The 15,075-nt window shown below is 40.5% G+C and overlaps 1 protein-coding gene and 1 long non-coding RNA gene across 2 annotated transcripts; one reads left to right on the forward strand and one right to left on the reverse strand.

Annotated features, from left to right (window-relative positions):
• Window positions 1–1,004: 1,004 nt before the first annotated feature.
• On the reverse strand, window positions 1,005–14,895 carry LOC124139304 (TRMT1-like protein). Its single transcript, XM_046506269.2, has 8 exons — window positions 14,749–14,895; window positions 12,256–12,338; window positions 10,659–10,899; window positions 8,703–8,912; window positions 6,273–6,463; window positions 4,362–4,440; window positions 2,498–2,959; window positions 1,005–1,164 (listed from the first exon to the last, which is right to left on the reverse strand). The coding sequence occupies exons 1-8, from the start codon at window positions 14,880–14,882 to the stop codon at window positions 1,023–1,025; spliced, it is 1,542 nt and encodes a 513-aa protein (XP_046362225.2). The 5' UTR covers window positions 14,883–14,895; the 3' UTR covers window positions 1,005–1,022.
• LOC125376970 lies at window positions 13,183–14,238 on the forward strand. Its single transcript, XR_007219432.1, has 2 exons — window positions 13,183–13,892; window positions 14,129–14,238. It is a non-coding gene; the product is annotated as an uncharacterized LOC125376970 (long non-coding RNA).
• Window positions 14,896–15,075: the final 180 nt, after the last annotated feature.

Genomic DNA, 15,075 nt, shown 5'->3' on the forward strand with positions numbered 1-15,075 from the left:
TCCCTTTTAAAAATACTGGATCCGCCCTTGTATCTTACAATATTGTAAGATATATCTAAGTCCATATATAATATATTAAATATTACATTTTGCCCCTCCTAACATTATCTTACATTCCAAAAGATGCAGCAGAATAAAATCACTAGAAGTGTTCCTAATTGCGTGAATCGATGCTCATGATATTAATCACTGGATTGTCTGGTCCAGACTCGACTATTTACAGACCGTATTTACAGTCATATAGCTGGAATATTGCTAAGCGCAGCGTTAAACAACACTAGATATATAATATGTATAATACACTAGATAATCGAGAATGACATATTCTAAATATTATCATGTAACAATAGCATTTATTCCAGTTGTCAGTTGGTTGCAAGACTACTGTCATCTTGGTAAATTATACAACATCATTGCTGGTGGTGGTACAATGTCCTGTGCACAGCACACAGGTCACAAATCGGGTGAAGTTAAGCAACGGTCGTGGTGAGTCCTTGGATGGGTGACCGCATCTTGGTGGCTTGGTTCCTGAGAGTTTCTAGGGCAGCAGTGAATGGGTACCCGGTAGGATGAGATGGCAATGTGGTGGTTAACCTTCTAGCGCTTAACAGGCAGCTTGGGTTGTATACTTCACAGGGAGCTGAGAATGATTGTTGACTGCACATTGATCCAGTGACAGGGGTAATAATAGCGCTAAAATTTGAGCATGCCCCTGTGTGCTGTGGAAATATGCGCAATATAAATAGCCTGTTATTATTATTATCCTCTGGTAGATGTCATTGAGGCATGTTGTCCCTTAGCACATAGACCAAGGCTGTTGTACCATCATGAGCTCAAGAATAAAACAACCATACCAACCTGAATTCAAACAATAGAATTATATTTCCTGTGATAAAATATTTCCAACAGAAATCCCTCCAGCTCGGGGTAAACCAATCTACACCATCCATCATCCTATTCCTCAAGCAATAGTTTTTACAAGATAAAAGATATAAGGCTTCAGGTCAAGTTTCTATGTACATTTATTTCTGTTTTGAACAGTGTTGTTTGAGAACACCATATATCTGTTTCAAGTTGGCATCTGTGCGCATGGCCACTGCATCAAAGTGTGTTCTGCTGGCTCTGAAGCCGGAGGATCTGAGCAGTGTTACCATCCGATCAAGTCTGAAAGCAAAGAGCATATGTACATATTATGTAACAATGTTCAAGCCTAGATACAGCTTTTCGTTAAAGGAGGGGACCGATTTGTGAGAGGTAGTCATGTCCTTTGTGTTGCAAATGTCCCCAAATGAGTGATAAAGAAATCATGAGAATCTGGTATGGTTGATGTATAATTTCTCTAAATTATCATTTTGCATAATGAGGTGAGGTGAAATGGGGTTTAACGTCGCGTCCAAGATTATTGCACTTATATTGCAACATGCATGTACGTGTGTGTGTGTGGCTGCTTGTACTAGTCCGGACTGATACCGATTTATAGTGCTAGCTCACTGAGATACCATGCCGCAGTTTAACATGAATACCTCACTCAGACACAGTATACCGACTCCGAGACGACCAGTCCTTGTTTTAGCCCCTTAATGCCGAGCCCCAGACAGGGTAACAACAAGTACCATCTTTTAACGTCTTTTGGTATGACGTGGCGGGGGATCGAACCCCAGACCTTCCGCTCTCCGGGTGGACGCTTTACCAACGGACCACGGAGTAGTTTTTTGCAATTACCTATGTTGTCCCAGTGTTGTTAAAATGCATGTTCAGAACGGCCAGTGAATTCCTGGCTCAGAACCAACTGCAACAACAATAGCGTGACAGCATCATCATGGTTGAAAAAGCGTGCACCCTGCAGCCACCTGTGATCTCGAGTGAGTGAGTGAGTGAGTGAGTGAGTGAGTGAGTGGCTCTGTTATTTGTATGTAATTGTACTGTGGTGGCACGAAATGTTACTCTTGCTTTCAGTCACCGGTTGATTTTGGCTGGAAAATAGCTGACTGCACCATTTAACAACACTCACTCACTCATTTGGATCACTGGCACATTTCAGTCCCTTAAGGATTCATTTGGCCCCAAAACGAGGATTTGGGACAATGCACTAAAAGCGACCAGTCCTCATTTTATCCCTTGAATGCCGAGTACCAGGTAGGGTAACAACACTACCATCATTTAACGTCATTTGGTGTGACAGGGGATTGAACCACCGCCTTTCCGCTCTCCAGGCTGAGTGAGTGAGTGAGTGAGTGAGTGAGTATGGTTTTACGCCGCTTTTAGCAATATTCCAGCAATATCACGGCGGGGGACACCAGAAATGGGCTTCACACATTGTACCCATGTCGGGAATCGAACCCGGGTCTTCGGCGTGACAAGCCAACGCTTTAACCACTAGGCCACCCGACCGCCCCCTCTCCAGGCTGAGACTCTATCCACTAGACCATGGAGGTGGTTACTATATATATTGGTTAAATATTGCTAAATATTGCTATTGAATCCTTCCAATACATACTTTGGCACAGTGATGTCTCTGTAGTTTTTCCTCTGTAGTGTAGAGCAGTAGAATGGTGGACACATATCAGATTGTCTCCCTTTGCTGATAGAATTTGAGAGTGATCTCCCTTTAGAAGAGTCTTTCTCTTCATCGTCTTTTACTGATTTCATCTTTTTAGTTTGTGTGTCACATTCTGAAACATATTCACGTTTTCTGGATTCTGAGTTGACCTTGGGGGATTTGATTATGTTCAAGTCTTCTTGGGAACTGTCATTTTCAGTACCACTGTCCCGTAGAGACTTTGAATCTTCAACAGTCAATACAGATGACAAGTTAACACACTGTTCTTCCTTTGGCAGGTAACAAACTGACTCTTCTATCAAACTCGAGAGCAAGGATTTTGTTTTCACAGAGATTTTGAGGGATTCTGTCTGTTGAGTCATCTTGGTGAGAAAATCTGTGTCGAAGATGCCACCACACCTAAAATAAAAATGTTAAAAAAAGATTTAAGATGGACAATGATACATGGCTTGTAGGGCTGGGACGAGTCCAAATTTACTACCCGGGTACCCATCCCCCTATTAGCCGACCCTACCCGGAAACCCACTGTAGGTCTCAGGAGATGCCTTAAAATGTCTGATTGGGAACATTTTTAGCATAGCCCTGGCAAAACATATTTAGATTCATGTATTAAACAATCTGGTCATTCATACACTGAAGTTGAATTAGGTTATATCTCTATTCAACCATATGAAAAATCAGAAGGAATGGGTGCATAGTCAGAAAGAAATGCGAATATTAGTGGCTTGTAGTGCAATCTTAGAGTTCTAGATAATTTTTGTCATTAAACAACATATCACATGACTAAGCACGGGTCCGGGTAGTCCTGTGGGTACCCGGGTCCTACTTAGTACCCACCCAACCAGAGTACCCGAGTACCCGAGTTACCCATCCCAGCCCTAATAGCTTATGCCCGGTCTAGACGTCTTTTTGTGGCATGTGTGAATGTGTGTTAAAAGTCTCAAAGACTGAAAACACCTTCTTGAATGCTACAACTGAATGTGTATATTTTTATCATCCTACTGTCCCCTGTCTGTTGTATATATGTACATATGCTGTGTTTGTGCATTTAGCATGTCCCTTGGTGATGTGGAATTTGGTGCTATAGAAATAGCCATATTATTGTTATTATTATTAGATTGTACTCTCAGTAAATAGGGTAATTATAAACTTCTCGATATATATTGTAAGATTTGAGTCAGCAAACAAAGACATGTTTGAAGACTGTGAAATCTGACTCACTTTAATTTTTGAACATTGACTATTTTCTGATTTTAGTGAACCACTAAGCATAGTGCACAAATTCATGTCATTCAATCCCAATATATAGAAGTCAGATGTTCTGTAGTCCAGCAGTTAAGTTATATAATGTGACGTCTGAAAACATGATCAAGACTGCCAGTTGGCTTAAATTTCTGTCTGCAAACGATAGATATTTCTAAGAAGGCACTAAACAGTTCAAGTGAAGTAATAGGTCAGCAGATATTTTCCAAATCTGTTCATGTTTTTAATCAAGGTGCTCATGTGATTTGATACATTTCGTGAAGTAAGACCCGTTTTATCACAATATAGATCCTGATTATCGATCAGATCGTCCTGACTGGGCGCCACCATTTTATGTGAAGCAAACGCAGGTGATACGAGAGGTGGAATCTGATTGGTAGGCTTAGAAGGGACATAACTGGTAATAGCCACTGGTGGCGCTACGATCTAGCCCACTAATTCCAGCTTAGTTTGGCAAGGTTGGAAACTGGACTTTTAAAGTCAGTTAACTCTCTTGCCTCTGGAAGATGGGTCACCTCCTGCAAATGTATGAACTCACCACATTGGACCTAGGACAACAGCCGTTCTGCCTGGGGAGGTCACATGACAGTCACATGGCAGCAAGGAATATGGGTCCTCTGTAACAAATGTTTGATAGCATTGTGAAATTATTCATTCATATTTGAGAGAACAAATACTGTTAATATCCTAGCTGCAATGAAAATAAAGACTTTTCATAAAAAATGAGTGAGTATATCAGTAAGAGATCGTTCAGTTTTTTGATGCACTAATGTGCTGAAAATAATAAAATAATGACCCTCCCCTAATGCTGGTCATATATTTGGATGACCCTCCCCATGTCCTTGTACATTTCTTTCATGACTCTCCGTGGAAAGACAAAATGCAAAAGGATCATATATATTATTATAACATGTCAACGTGTACATGCCCCCCCCCACCAATTATGTGTATTATTTTTCATGAGACTGTCATATTTTTTGGTAACCCTCGCTTATTCCCTCTGACCCACCCCAGCCTATAATAATGACTGGTCCCTAAAATCACAACATTGGGTGAAGCAGTACAAAGATGGTCATTACTTACAAAACCTACTGGTATGGGTACAGAACTGGCAGACGAAGGATCAATTGGTCTACTGCCATTACCTAGAGGATCCTTCTGGTCTGGGTAGAACTATCTATAGGCCTTAATTAGAGGAGTCTTCTGGTCTGGGAAGAACTGTCTACAGCCATTACCTAGAGGATCCTTCTGGTCTGGGTAGAACTGTCTATAGGCCTTACCTAGAGGTGACTTCTGGACTGGGAAAAACTGTCTACAGGCCTTACCTAGAGGATCCTTCTGGTCTGGGAAGAAGTGTCTACAGGCCTTACCTAGAGGAGACTTCTGGTCTGGGTAGAACTGTCTATAGGCCTTACCCAGACGATCCTTCTGGTCTGGATAGAACTGTCAAAAGGACTTACCTAGAGGAGACTTCTGGTCTGGGTAGAACTGTCTATAGGCCTTACCTAGAGGATCCTTCTGGTCTGGGTAGAACTGTCTACAGGCCTTACCTAGAGGAGATTTCTGGTCTGGGTAGAACTGTCTATAGGCCTTACCTAGAGGATCCTTCTGGTCTGGATAGAACTGTCAAAAGGACTTACCTAGAGGAGACTTCTGGTCTGGGGAGAATTGTCTATAGGCCTTACCTAGAGGATCCTTCTGGTCTGGGTAGAACTGTCTACAGGCCTTACCTAGAGGAGACTTCTGGTCTGGGTAGAACTGTCTACAGGTCTTACCTAGAGGAGACTTCTGGTCTGGGTAGAACTGTCTATAGGCCGTACCCAGACGATCCTTCTGGTCTGGATAGAACTGTCAAAAGGACTTACCTAGAGGATCCTTCTGGTCTGGGTAGAACTGTCTATAGGCCTTACCCAGACGATCCTTCTGGTCTGGATAGAAATGTCTAAAGGACTTACCTAGAGGAGACTTCTGGTCTGGGTTGAACTGTCTATAGGCCTTACCTAGAGGATCCTTCTGGTCTGGGAAGAACTGTCTACAGGCCTTCCCTAGAGGATCCTTCTGGTCTGGATAGAACTGTCAAAAGGACTTACCTAGAGGAGACTTCTGATTTGGGTAGAACTGTCTATAGGCCTTACCCAGACGATCCTTCTGGTCTGGATAGAACTGTCTACAGGTCTTACCTAGAGGAGATTTCTGGTATGGGTAGAACTGTCTATAGGCCTTACCTAGAGGATCCTTCTGGTCTGGGTAGAACTGTCTATAGGCCTTACCTAGAGGATCCTTCTGGTCTGGGAAGAACTGTCTACAGGCCTTACCTAGAGGAGATTTCTGGTCTGGGTAGAACTGTCTATAGGCCTTACCTAGAGGATCCTTCTGGTCTGGGTAGATCTGTCTACAGGCCTTACCCAGACAATCCTTCTGGTCTGGATAGAACTTCTACAGGCCTTACCTAGAGGAGACTTCTGGTCTGGGTAGAACTGTCTCTCTTCACAGATCTGACAGTGGATGAGTTGACGGACTAGCCCCACAGACGCATCAGCGTGCACCGGTCCTCTTAACACCCTCACTGTCACCAGGAGGAAGTCGTCGAAACTGGCACAGAACAGCACCTGAATACCCTTGCTGCAGCTAGCAGCACTCCTGGAACATAATGTCAACACTGTAGCTTTTTCTGGAATATTATTTTAAATCATAAAGACCATACAAGGAAAAGGAAAAAAGAGGGACCTCCTCACATCATGTTCATTAAATTGTACACTGATGCATACATAGAGTACATCATGTACATGCTCATCAATGAATTCTTTTAAAGCTGCCAATGTAAATGTTATTTTTTATCATTTAAACATTTTGCCAAATTATTTGGCATCCACTAGAAAAGCTGAAATAAAAAATCATGAGTGCTGTTTTGAGTGCAAATTAAAGCTGAAAGTGATACATTTTATTTTATTCCTTATTCAATCTTTCTACCAACAATTTAAAAAAAATTTAACTTATAAACATGATACATCTGTCAATCCTCTGGCCTTGAGTAACACTATCTAACAAAATATCAATGGAGTTTGAGGAGTCACCAAGGTTTCTCTCCACAATATCTGCCATACCGAATTCCATGTTCACAGAATCAGATGTTTCAAGCCAGCAATTATTGAATAAGTCAGGGGATGCAAATTAATCTGAGACATTTTCTAGCCCAAATAGGGATAACATACATACATCGCCTTACGAGTGTGAAATTCTACCCCATCTTCCCGAGGCAAGCATAACCACTAGCCTATATCAAGGCCTAGTTTCTACCCTTGCCACATCAAGGCCACTTTTCTTGGCTCGACCCTGGTGCCACCTCGCGTGGACCACGAGTTGTGCCCCTTGTACCTAAAACGCGATATCCAATCAGATCACTGTTCTAATCTCTTAGAGCTTCACAAAGGATGGCGACTACCATAGTCGACGACCAAGGCGTTCAGACAATGAAAACATCCGCAATTTCATCCCTTACACAAAAACATAGATAATCATTGGAGGGTTGAGTTTGTGAAACGTTCTCTGATTTAACTAACGATATGTGCCATAGTCCAATCATATTTAGCACTGGAAAGTGGGCTTGATGTGGCAAGGGTGGAAACACGACATTGATAAAAAGGCTTGGGGATGCTCTTGCCCCAGGAAGATGCTGGACCCGAGGGTACCATTAACTTCGGAATATTTGTGTCTGGTTGCAAGTTTGTACATTCTGAGTTAATACACCAAAGAGTGCCGTTAATGAGCACAACATGTTACACAGGAATTCATGATATGATATTCAGAAAGACAGTCACTGCTGTTGAGCAACTATTGAAACACAATGGGAGATTTGTTAATCCCTGAAAATGATATAAATGTATGCCCTTTCAGCATACTTACCCGTACAAGTGACTCACAGGGGCCATAACTGTCTGTCAACAGGTTTAAAAAAATGGAGCCACATGGCTCTGGAGAAATAATGGTTGACATGTCTAAAATCGGATCAGAATTCTGAGAACAACATTTATAGACTAGGTTCAAAGTTTTAGCTCCATATGGCTTGTACTTTCAGAGGAGTTGTCAGAAAAGCAGAAACATAAGAAAAATGGGTATGTGATGGGAAAGGGTAGAAGATTGAGAAAAGAAGAAGAAGTTGGTATATGCAGAAAATGGCTAGTATTGACCTTTCCAATATTGCCGCCATTGTGGAGTGAGTGACTGAGTGAGTATAGTTTTATGCTGCTTTCAGCAATATCCCAGCAATGTCACAGCAGGGGACACAAGGAATGGGCTCCACATATTGTACCCATGTGGAATTGAACCCAGACCTTAAAGCGAACACTTTAACCAGTGGGCTACCCAACAGCATCCCCTCCCAGCCCCCTACCATTATGGACATGTATAAAATATGTTCAGAATTCTCTAAACAGTTTCAATGACACCTCTCTTTCATACAGGTTTGTTTGTTTGCTGTTTAACGTTGCACTGCAATATTGCAGCTATATGATGGCAGTCTGTAAATAATAGAGTATGGATAAAAAAATCCAGCGATTGACATCATGAGCAACGATCCACGCAATTGGGATACGATGACATGCATCAACCAAGTCAGCGAGTCTGACCACCCAATATTGTTACCCGGTAGTCACCTTTTATGGCATGCATGGGTAGCTGAAGACCTATTGTACCCCGGATCTTCACGGGTCCTCAAACAGACAGATAAATGACCAATAAAAGGACACAATATTTATAAGATAACTTGACTTTCCATCAGTTGAACTAAAAAAATCCTTTGGAAAAATGTTAATTGGTAAATAATTGAAATGATCAAAGTCATGCAGCCATTAATCATGACCAATATTCCTCCAGTGCTGACCTTGCCATGCATGCCGTGACAATCCTTGCCGCCATTTCCTTGGAGTAGTCAGTTTTGATGACATTAGCACCGTAGTTCCGCAACACTATGTGTGGAGTCCGTGCAAAGCCGGAGACGTTCGGCACCACAAGGGAGACAACTCCATTGTTCTTGGTGTTGGCGAAAACAGGATCAAAGTAGCTGGTGGGGTTCTTGCGTGGGTCCAGATAGCTTTGTTAAAAAAATACTTCATATGATGTGTATACAGTCAAGTCCAGCTAAAACGGTGCAATGAATACCATATATGTCCGCAGATAAGCCAAATTTTCTCACGGGTTCATAATTCTATTTTCAATGATACACAAAATGGCGTCTCGTTGTTGATTGCAACATAACGATCATTATGAGGTTAAAAAAAGACAACAGAAACAGCTTCCCACATTAGGGGAGTGAATGACTGGTTTGTTAAATCTTTATTAGAAATTATAATGACTTTTTCTATGTAATTACAACGTTTTTCATCTTATAATATTAAATATCTGCAAGTACCGGTACAGTCTTGCAGTCCAACTTTGCGGTGTGTCATTGCCTTTCACTTCCTGGTTCAGCTTATCTACGGGTCATATCATGTTCTTTCATATTTCAATGGTCAAGTTAATACCTCGGCTTATCTACAGGGTCGGCTTATCTGCGGTCATATACAGTTGTCAGATAGGAAAAATCAAGTTTCAGTTTTCACCCATTATCATCATAATTAATTAAATATTTCAGCTGAAAAGAATTATCACCCTCAAGCATGGAGAGTCCTGAGCAGACACCACAAAAATATAGAGTTTGATATTGATCCATGTGCGTAAGTTGCGTTTAATGCCGCTTTTAACAGTATTACAGTTATATCGCAGTGTGTCAGCTTAATGTGGAAGGAAAGCCCAAAGTGATGCAGGTCTCAGAGGTTTACCACTTCGGTAAAACCCACGAGCACAGGTATGGTGCTGACAAACCTAGAAACATAATCGGGGCGAACCGGGATTGGAACCCACAATCATAGGTTTCTGGCATGCCCAAGTGACGCAACTCTGCACAGCGAATCGTGGCGCTTTAGACGACTGGACCCCTCCAAAACTTTTGTGCCTACAAGCCAGAACTATGCTCTTAGCTTAATATTCAGTAGTTTTAGAGGTAGTCATCAAGCAAAACGTACAGTAACACATGACCTGACTATATAACATTGGAAATCACTATCTGTATATTACACCAGTGCAATAACTACTAGGTAGAATTTATGACTAGGAAAATCCTATACATCTGTCAAAATACCACAAAAATATCAGCCTCATGTTGGAATTAAGCAGTGCTTGGAATGAGTGCTTGATAATTACCTCTAAAGGTTATAATATGGACCATTAATAGCTGAGGTAACAGAACAGAATTGTCCATGCAGTGAAACAGGTCATACGAAAAGGTTTGACGAAACCAAGGGAAGATAACTCCAGCCTGTGTGGAGAATGATGCTCTTTGTTTTCGCTTAACCCCACTCTCAACATTATTACAGTCATATGATAGCAGTCTGTAAATAAATCTTCGCTTGTCATGCCGAAGACCCGGGTTCGATTCCCCACATGGGTACAATGTGTGAAGCCCATTTCTGGTGTCCTCCGTGATATTGCTGGAATATTGCTGGAATATTGCTAAAAGCAGCGTAAAACCATACACACTCACTCACTATAAATAAGTCAGGTCAGGAACTAGTGATAGATATTATGAGCTACAATCCAAGACATCAAGGTACAATGACACATATTTCATCATCTCACCGAGCTTGACCTCCCGATCTAGTAAGTCACCTTATTAAGTACTAAACTGAGGAACTATTATAGGTGTACATGCCTCCTGACCAGCATAGGCTACTGGGGACCTGTTCTAATCCAGAATCCCCACAGGGCCACAGAATGATGGGAAACTGTAGTAGTGACTCACACAAAGTCAAACGCCTCCATCTGCAGCACAGCGAGGGGAAGAGCTCGGCACACATGTAGTGTATTGTCATCTTGACTTTCCAGGGGCAGCCCTGGAGGTCGGCAAAGGTCAGGGGTCAAGGTTGCCACCTGAAGGTCATTCTTGCTGCAGTTGTGTTTGACACAGTTGTGAGGGCTGGAGTCTGTTATAGTGACGTGAACTTGGCTTTTCAGTTGCTTCTTCCACTGCATGCCAGCCAAACCTGAAGACAAAACATCAGATTGCTAAATAACGGATTCAATTACTTATATGAGTGAGTTGGGTTTAACACTACTTTTACAACCTTGACACTATTCCGGGCCATAATACAGTGTACCAATGTGGAGGATCAAAGCCAGGACATTACCGGTAAGTACACTGGGCAATCATGGATTGTTTTTACTCAAACTGCAGTTTTACTTTTTTTCCCATTTGAAAAAATACAATTGTAAAATATGATAATAAGCTGGACTGGACAATTGATATGATAACCAACCCAGTGATATGATAACTCAAACCCAGTGAAAACACATTGGTGCAGCACACATGGCAACCCCCCTCAGTTAAACATGTTCAGATTTATAGTTGGGTTGGTTTGTTGTTTAACGCCAGCTATATGACGGCGGTCTGTAAATAATCGAGTCTGGACCAGACAATCCAGTGATTAATATCATGAGCATCGATCCACGCAATTGGGATCAATGACATGCATCAACCAAGACAGCGAGTCTGACCTCCCGATCCCGTTAGTCACCTTTTACGACAAGCATAGTCACCTTTTACGGCAAGCATGGGTTGCTGAAGACCTATTCTACCCTGGAATCTTCACGGGTCTGTTCAGATTTATAAAATATTTACCTTGTGAGCAATTAAAAAAACTAAACAGTTAATTACTCATAACTGTCAATCAGAGGCTTCAGCAGTCTCCAACTAATTCAACGTTTATCTCAAACCATACCTCCTCCATTGAAGTATGATTATAATGAGTCTACCAGTTTATATATATATGTGCATGTGTGTGCATGTGGGTGCGTGTGTAGACATATATCTTGATGAAAACATTGATATAAGTAGTATCTGATACTACATCAACATTAACAGCGAGGATACAAAAAGCATAGTCGCTTTTTAGGGCAATGGGTTTCTGAAAGAAGTATTCTAACACAGATCTTCCCAGCGCACCAATTGCATGAAAATGTCAAATACTACTGTGGGTAACAAGCAATCAGTATCATTCAGGAACCGTGAAGATCCGGGGTAGAATAGGTCTTCAGCAGCCCATGCTTGCCGTAAAAGGTGACTATGCTTGTCGTAAGTGGCGACTTACAGGATCGGGAGGTCAGGCTCGATGACTTGGTTTAATGCATGTCATCTTTTTCCAATTGCATGGATCGATGCTCATGATGTCAATCACTGAATTGTCTGGTCCAGACTCGATTATTTTACGGACCGCCGTCATATAGCTGGAATATTGCTGAGTGCGGCGTTAAACAATAAACAAAGAAACAAACAGCATCATTCAGTCCCCACGGGAATATTCCTCGCAAATGTTGAGTAGCATATGTGCCAATGCATGTACCTGATCCACTGCTTGTGTCCACAGCATACAGGGGGGTCTCTTTTGTCCTACTTAGCTCCGATACAGTTGCTAGAATCAGCTCTCTGGAAGAATGTGTACGAAAATAATTTAGAACTACAATTGACTTGAATTGAATTAACTTGATATGGCTATTTATTCAAAATTTACACATCCAACTTTGTTAATTAGCCCTTTAATCCCAAACAAGTATTCTGACTGATTAATGTTTTTTCCACTGGGGAAATCCTTGACAGTATTGGTCAAAAGAATTGGTCTGAAGGATTACATGTCACAGTTGACCCGTTGACTAAGTAACATAGATTGGGAGGGGGGGCACTTGTGTGTCATCAAGGTACGGATACTGTAAATGTGCATACTTTCGCTAAGCATCATTCACTTGCTGAAAGACTCCTATTCACTTGATTGTCTTGAATCAGGCCAGGGTTTTCTGTTATGCACACATGTGCGTCCAGTATACACAAATGTGGAGAATGGACACAGAAAAAGAATATACGAGTCCCAGGGACACACAATAATATTCACTGTACCAACATCGCATCAAGAACAATTATAGGTGTCTGTCATTTCATCCATCAATCATGACCACTGTCCACATGATCATTGATTCATTCCCGGCTCCAAAGTAAATATCTAAACGTACAATACACGACACCATGTCATTACTTACAGGACCCTCATATTGCCTGCTAGGAACCTTAAAATTAGTTATTGGGGGTCCCCTGGACTCCAACTGTTGTAAGTCAAGGTCAAGGTCAAGGTCAAGTCAAGGTAAAACCCTGGGTCAAACGCACATACCTTTTAAAGTTATATCGTGTAGAATATCACTTTGTTTAATCTTTATTTATCATATATCATATGTAGCAGAATGTAAAACAGTATGTATTTTAACTTATGTATTTTAAACTTAGGTAAATAATTGAGTTAAGTATGGTAATAGGTCCTTAAGCTAACCTGAGCACTCTCTACTAATCCTTAGGTAAAGTAAGGGGGATAGTTATGTAAGGTCTTTAGTGATCTGGTCCAGCCACAGCTGATATTTTAGTCTTGTTGAGTACACTTTTATCATTTTAATTGCATATTTCTTATAAAGTATAAGTTGCCGTATGATCCACATGATACGCAATGTTGTAAATATATTACTTATTCTTCAAAGTCATGATACGTTAGTGAGTAGTGTGATACTAATTACACTGGCCATGACTTAATGTTAAGCAACCATATTGTTATAAGGTGCTTTCAGTAATTTATATAGTTTATAGCTTGAAGCTGTACCTATTAGAATTGATTTATTATTAGCAATAATTTATAGCTTACAGCTATAAATGTAATAATATATTGTACAGTATTTTAGTACACTAAGTCTTGTATGAGTTAGTTGATGATTATGTACATAGTTCTAGGAAAGTATTAGTAAATATGTACTGATGTAGTGCATATAAATATTAGGTTTATATTACTGTGTGTGTGTGTGTGTGAGAATGTGTGAGAGAGAGAAAGCGTCTGTGTGCGTATTATATACATTTTACTTAATTGTGTCATTTCATTATTAGGCATAGAGGCACATATAAAGCCATACTGTTGGCACTGACGTGATGAGCCTGCGTCCCTGAGACGAGGTTGGTATTTATGTGCTAATAGTTGTATGTATATATTGTTGTATTTTTAGGTGTATTGTATCATATAAATGGGATTTGTAGCTGTAATATATATAGAGCTGATGGTTGTTCTGATTATATATGCTTAAATTCATGCTCATGGTAACAAGTAAATGAAATATGTTTGTTTAATTATACATGTTATAGATTCTTGTAATTGTATATTACTAATTCAACCTTATTATATTATGTTTTAGGGAATTATCATCCATAGCCATATTGTGGTGGGATCTCCATATCCCTGATATGAACAGACCGAATAAATCCCATGAACCCCCAAACAAGTATTCGTCGTCATTACCTAGACGTTATACCGCTGTAACATATATATAATTAAAAAAAACTTATCTCTAGTGTGTGTGCAGGGGCGTTTATCTACAATTGTGAAATTTTGGATTTGTGTGTAAACAATTACAATCTTGCATCAGCTGTTATGGGTCATTTACAAATCCAAATCATATCTCAAAATATGTTTTCAAGGAAAATGTTGAATAAACCTACCAAATCAGAATTTCACCACTATCTATCCTTAAAGTCAGATTCGACTACGATTCTTAGTTTTACAATGAACCATTGCCATCCAACTTTCCCGTTGTTCGTGGATACCATGTGCGGATACATATTAACAGTGAACAATCACGGGTCACTCGTCAACCATACAACAAGGTGCGGATACGAGCTAAAATTATTTAATACGACCACAACTGCTTGAGCGGGCTCTAAATTTTTGAGTGATAAATAGCTTGTATCTTGCTGAAGTGTAGTCTTACTGCCAATGCCATGGCTCAGACACAAAACTTTTGAAAATTAAAGTTACCTGAAAATAAGCAGTTTTGGATTGTACAGCTTAGATTTTTCGAGTGGAGTGTTGCCGTAGTCATTTCGGCAAAAAACACCACTTTCCGTGATCCATTTCTCGCTTTTAACATGTTCCTGCATGGGCGCTGCCATTTTGATTTTTGTGGTGTTCTGTAAAAGTAGAATTATGATCCGAAAAGTTCAATTTCAATGATAAAAGTTTCGTTTCATTGCCCAAGCCAGCCCAACAAACTAATTACACATGTATATTTTGTTCTGGCTTCAATGTTCAAGTAATTTCTATTGCTGATCTAATACATTTAAATCTTTATTTCCATATTCTTTC

Source organism: Haliotis rufescens, unplaced genomic scaffold, assembly GCF_023055435.1.
Source record: "Haliotis rufescens isolate VD_foot unplaced genomic scaffold, xgHalRufe1.0.p SCAF_8, whole genome shotgun sequence".
In the NCBI taxonomy this organism is placed as follows: Eukaryota; Metazoa; Mollusca; class Gastropoda; order Lepetellida; family Haliotidae; genus Haliotis; species Haliotis rufescens.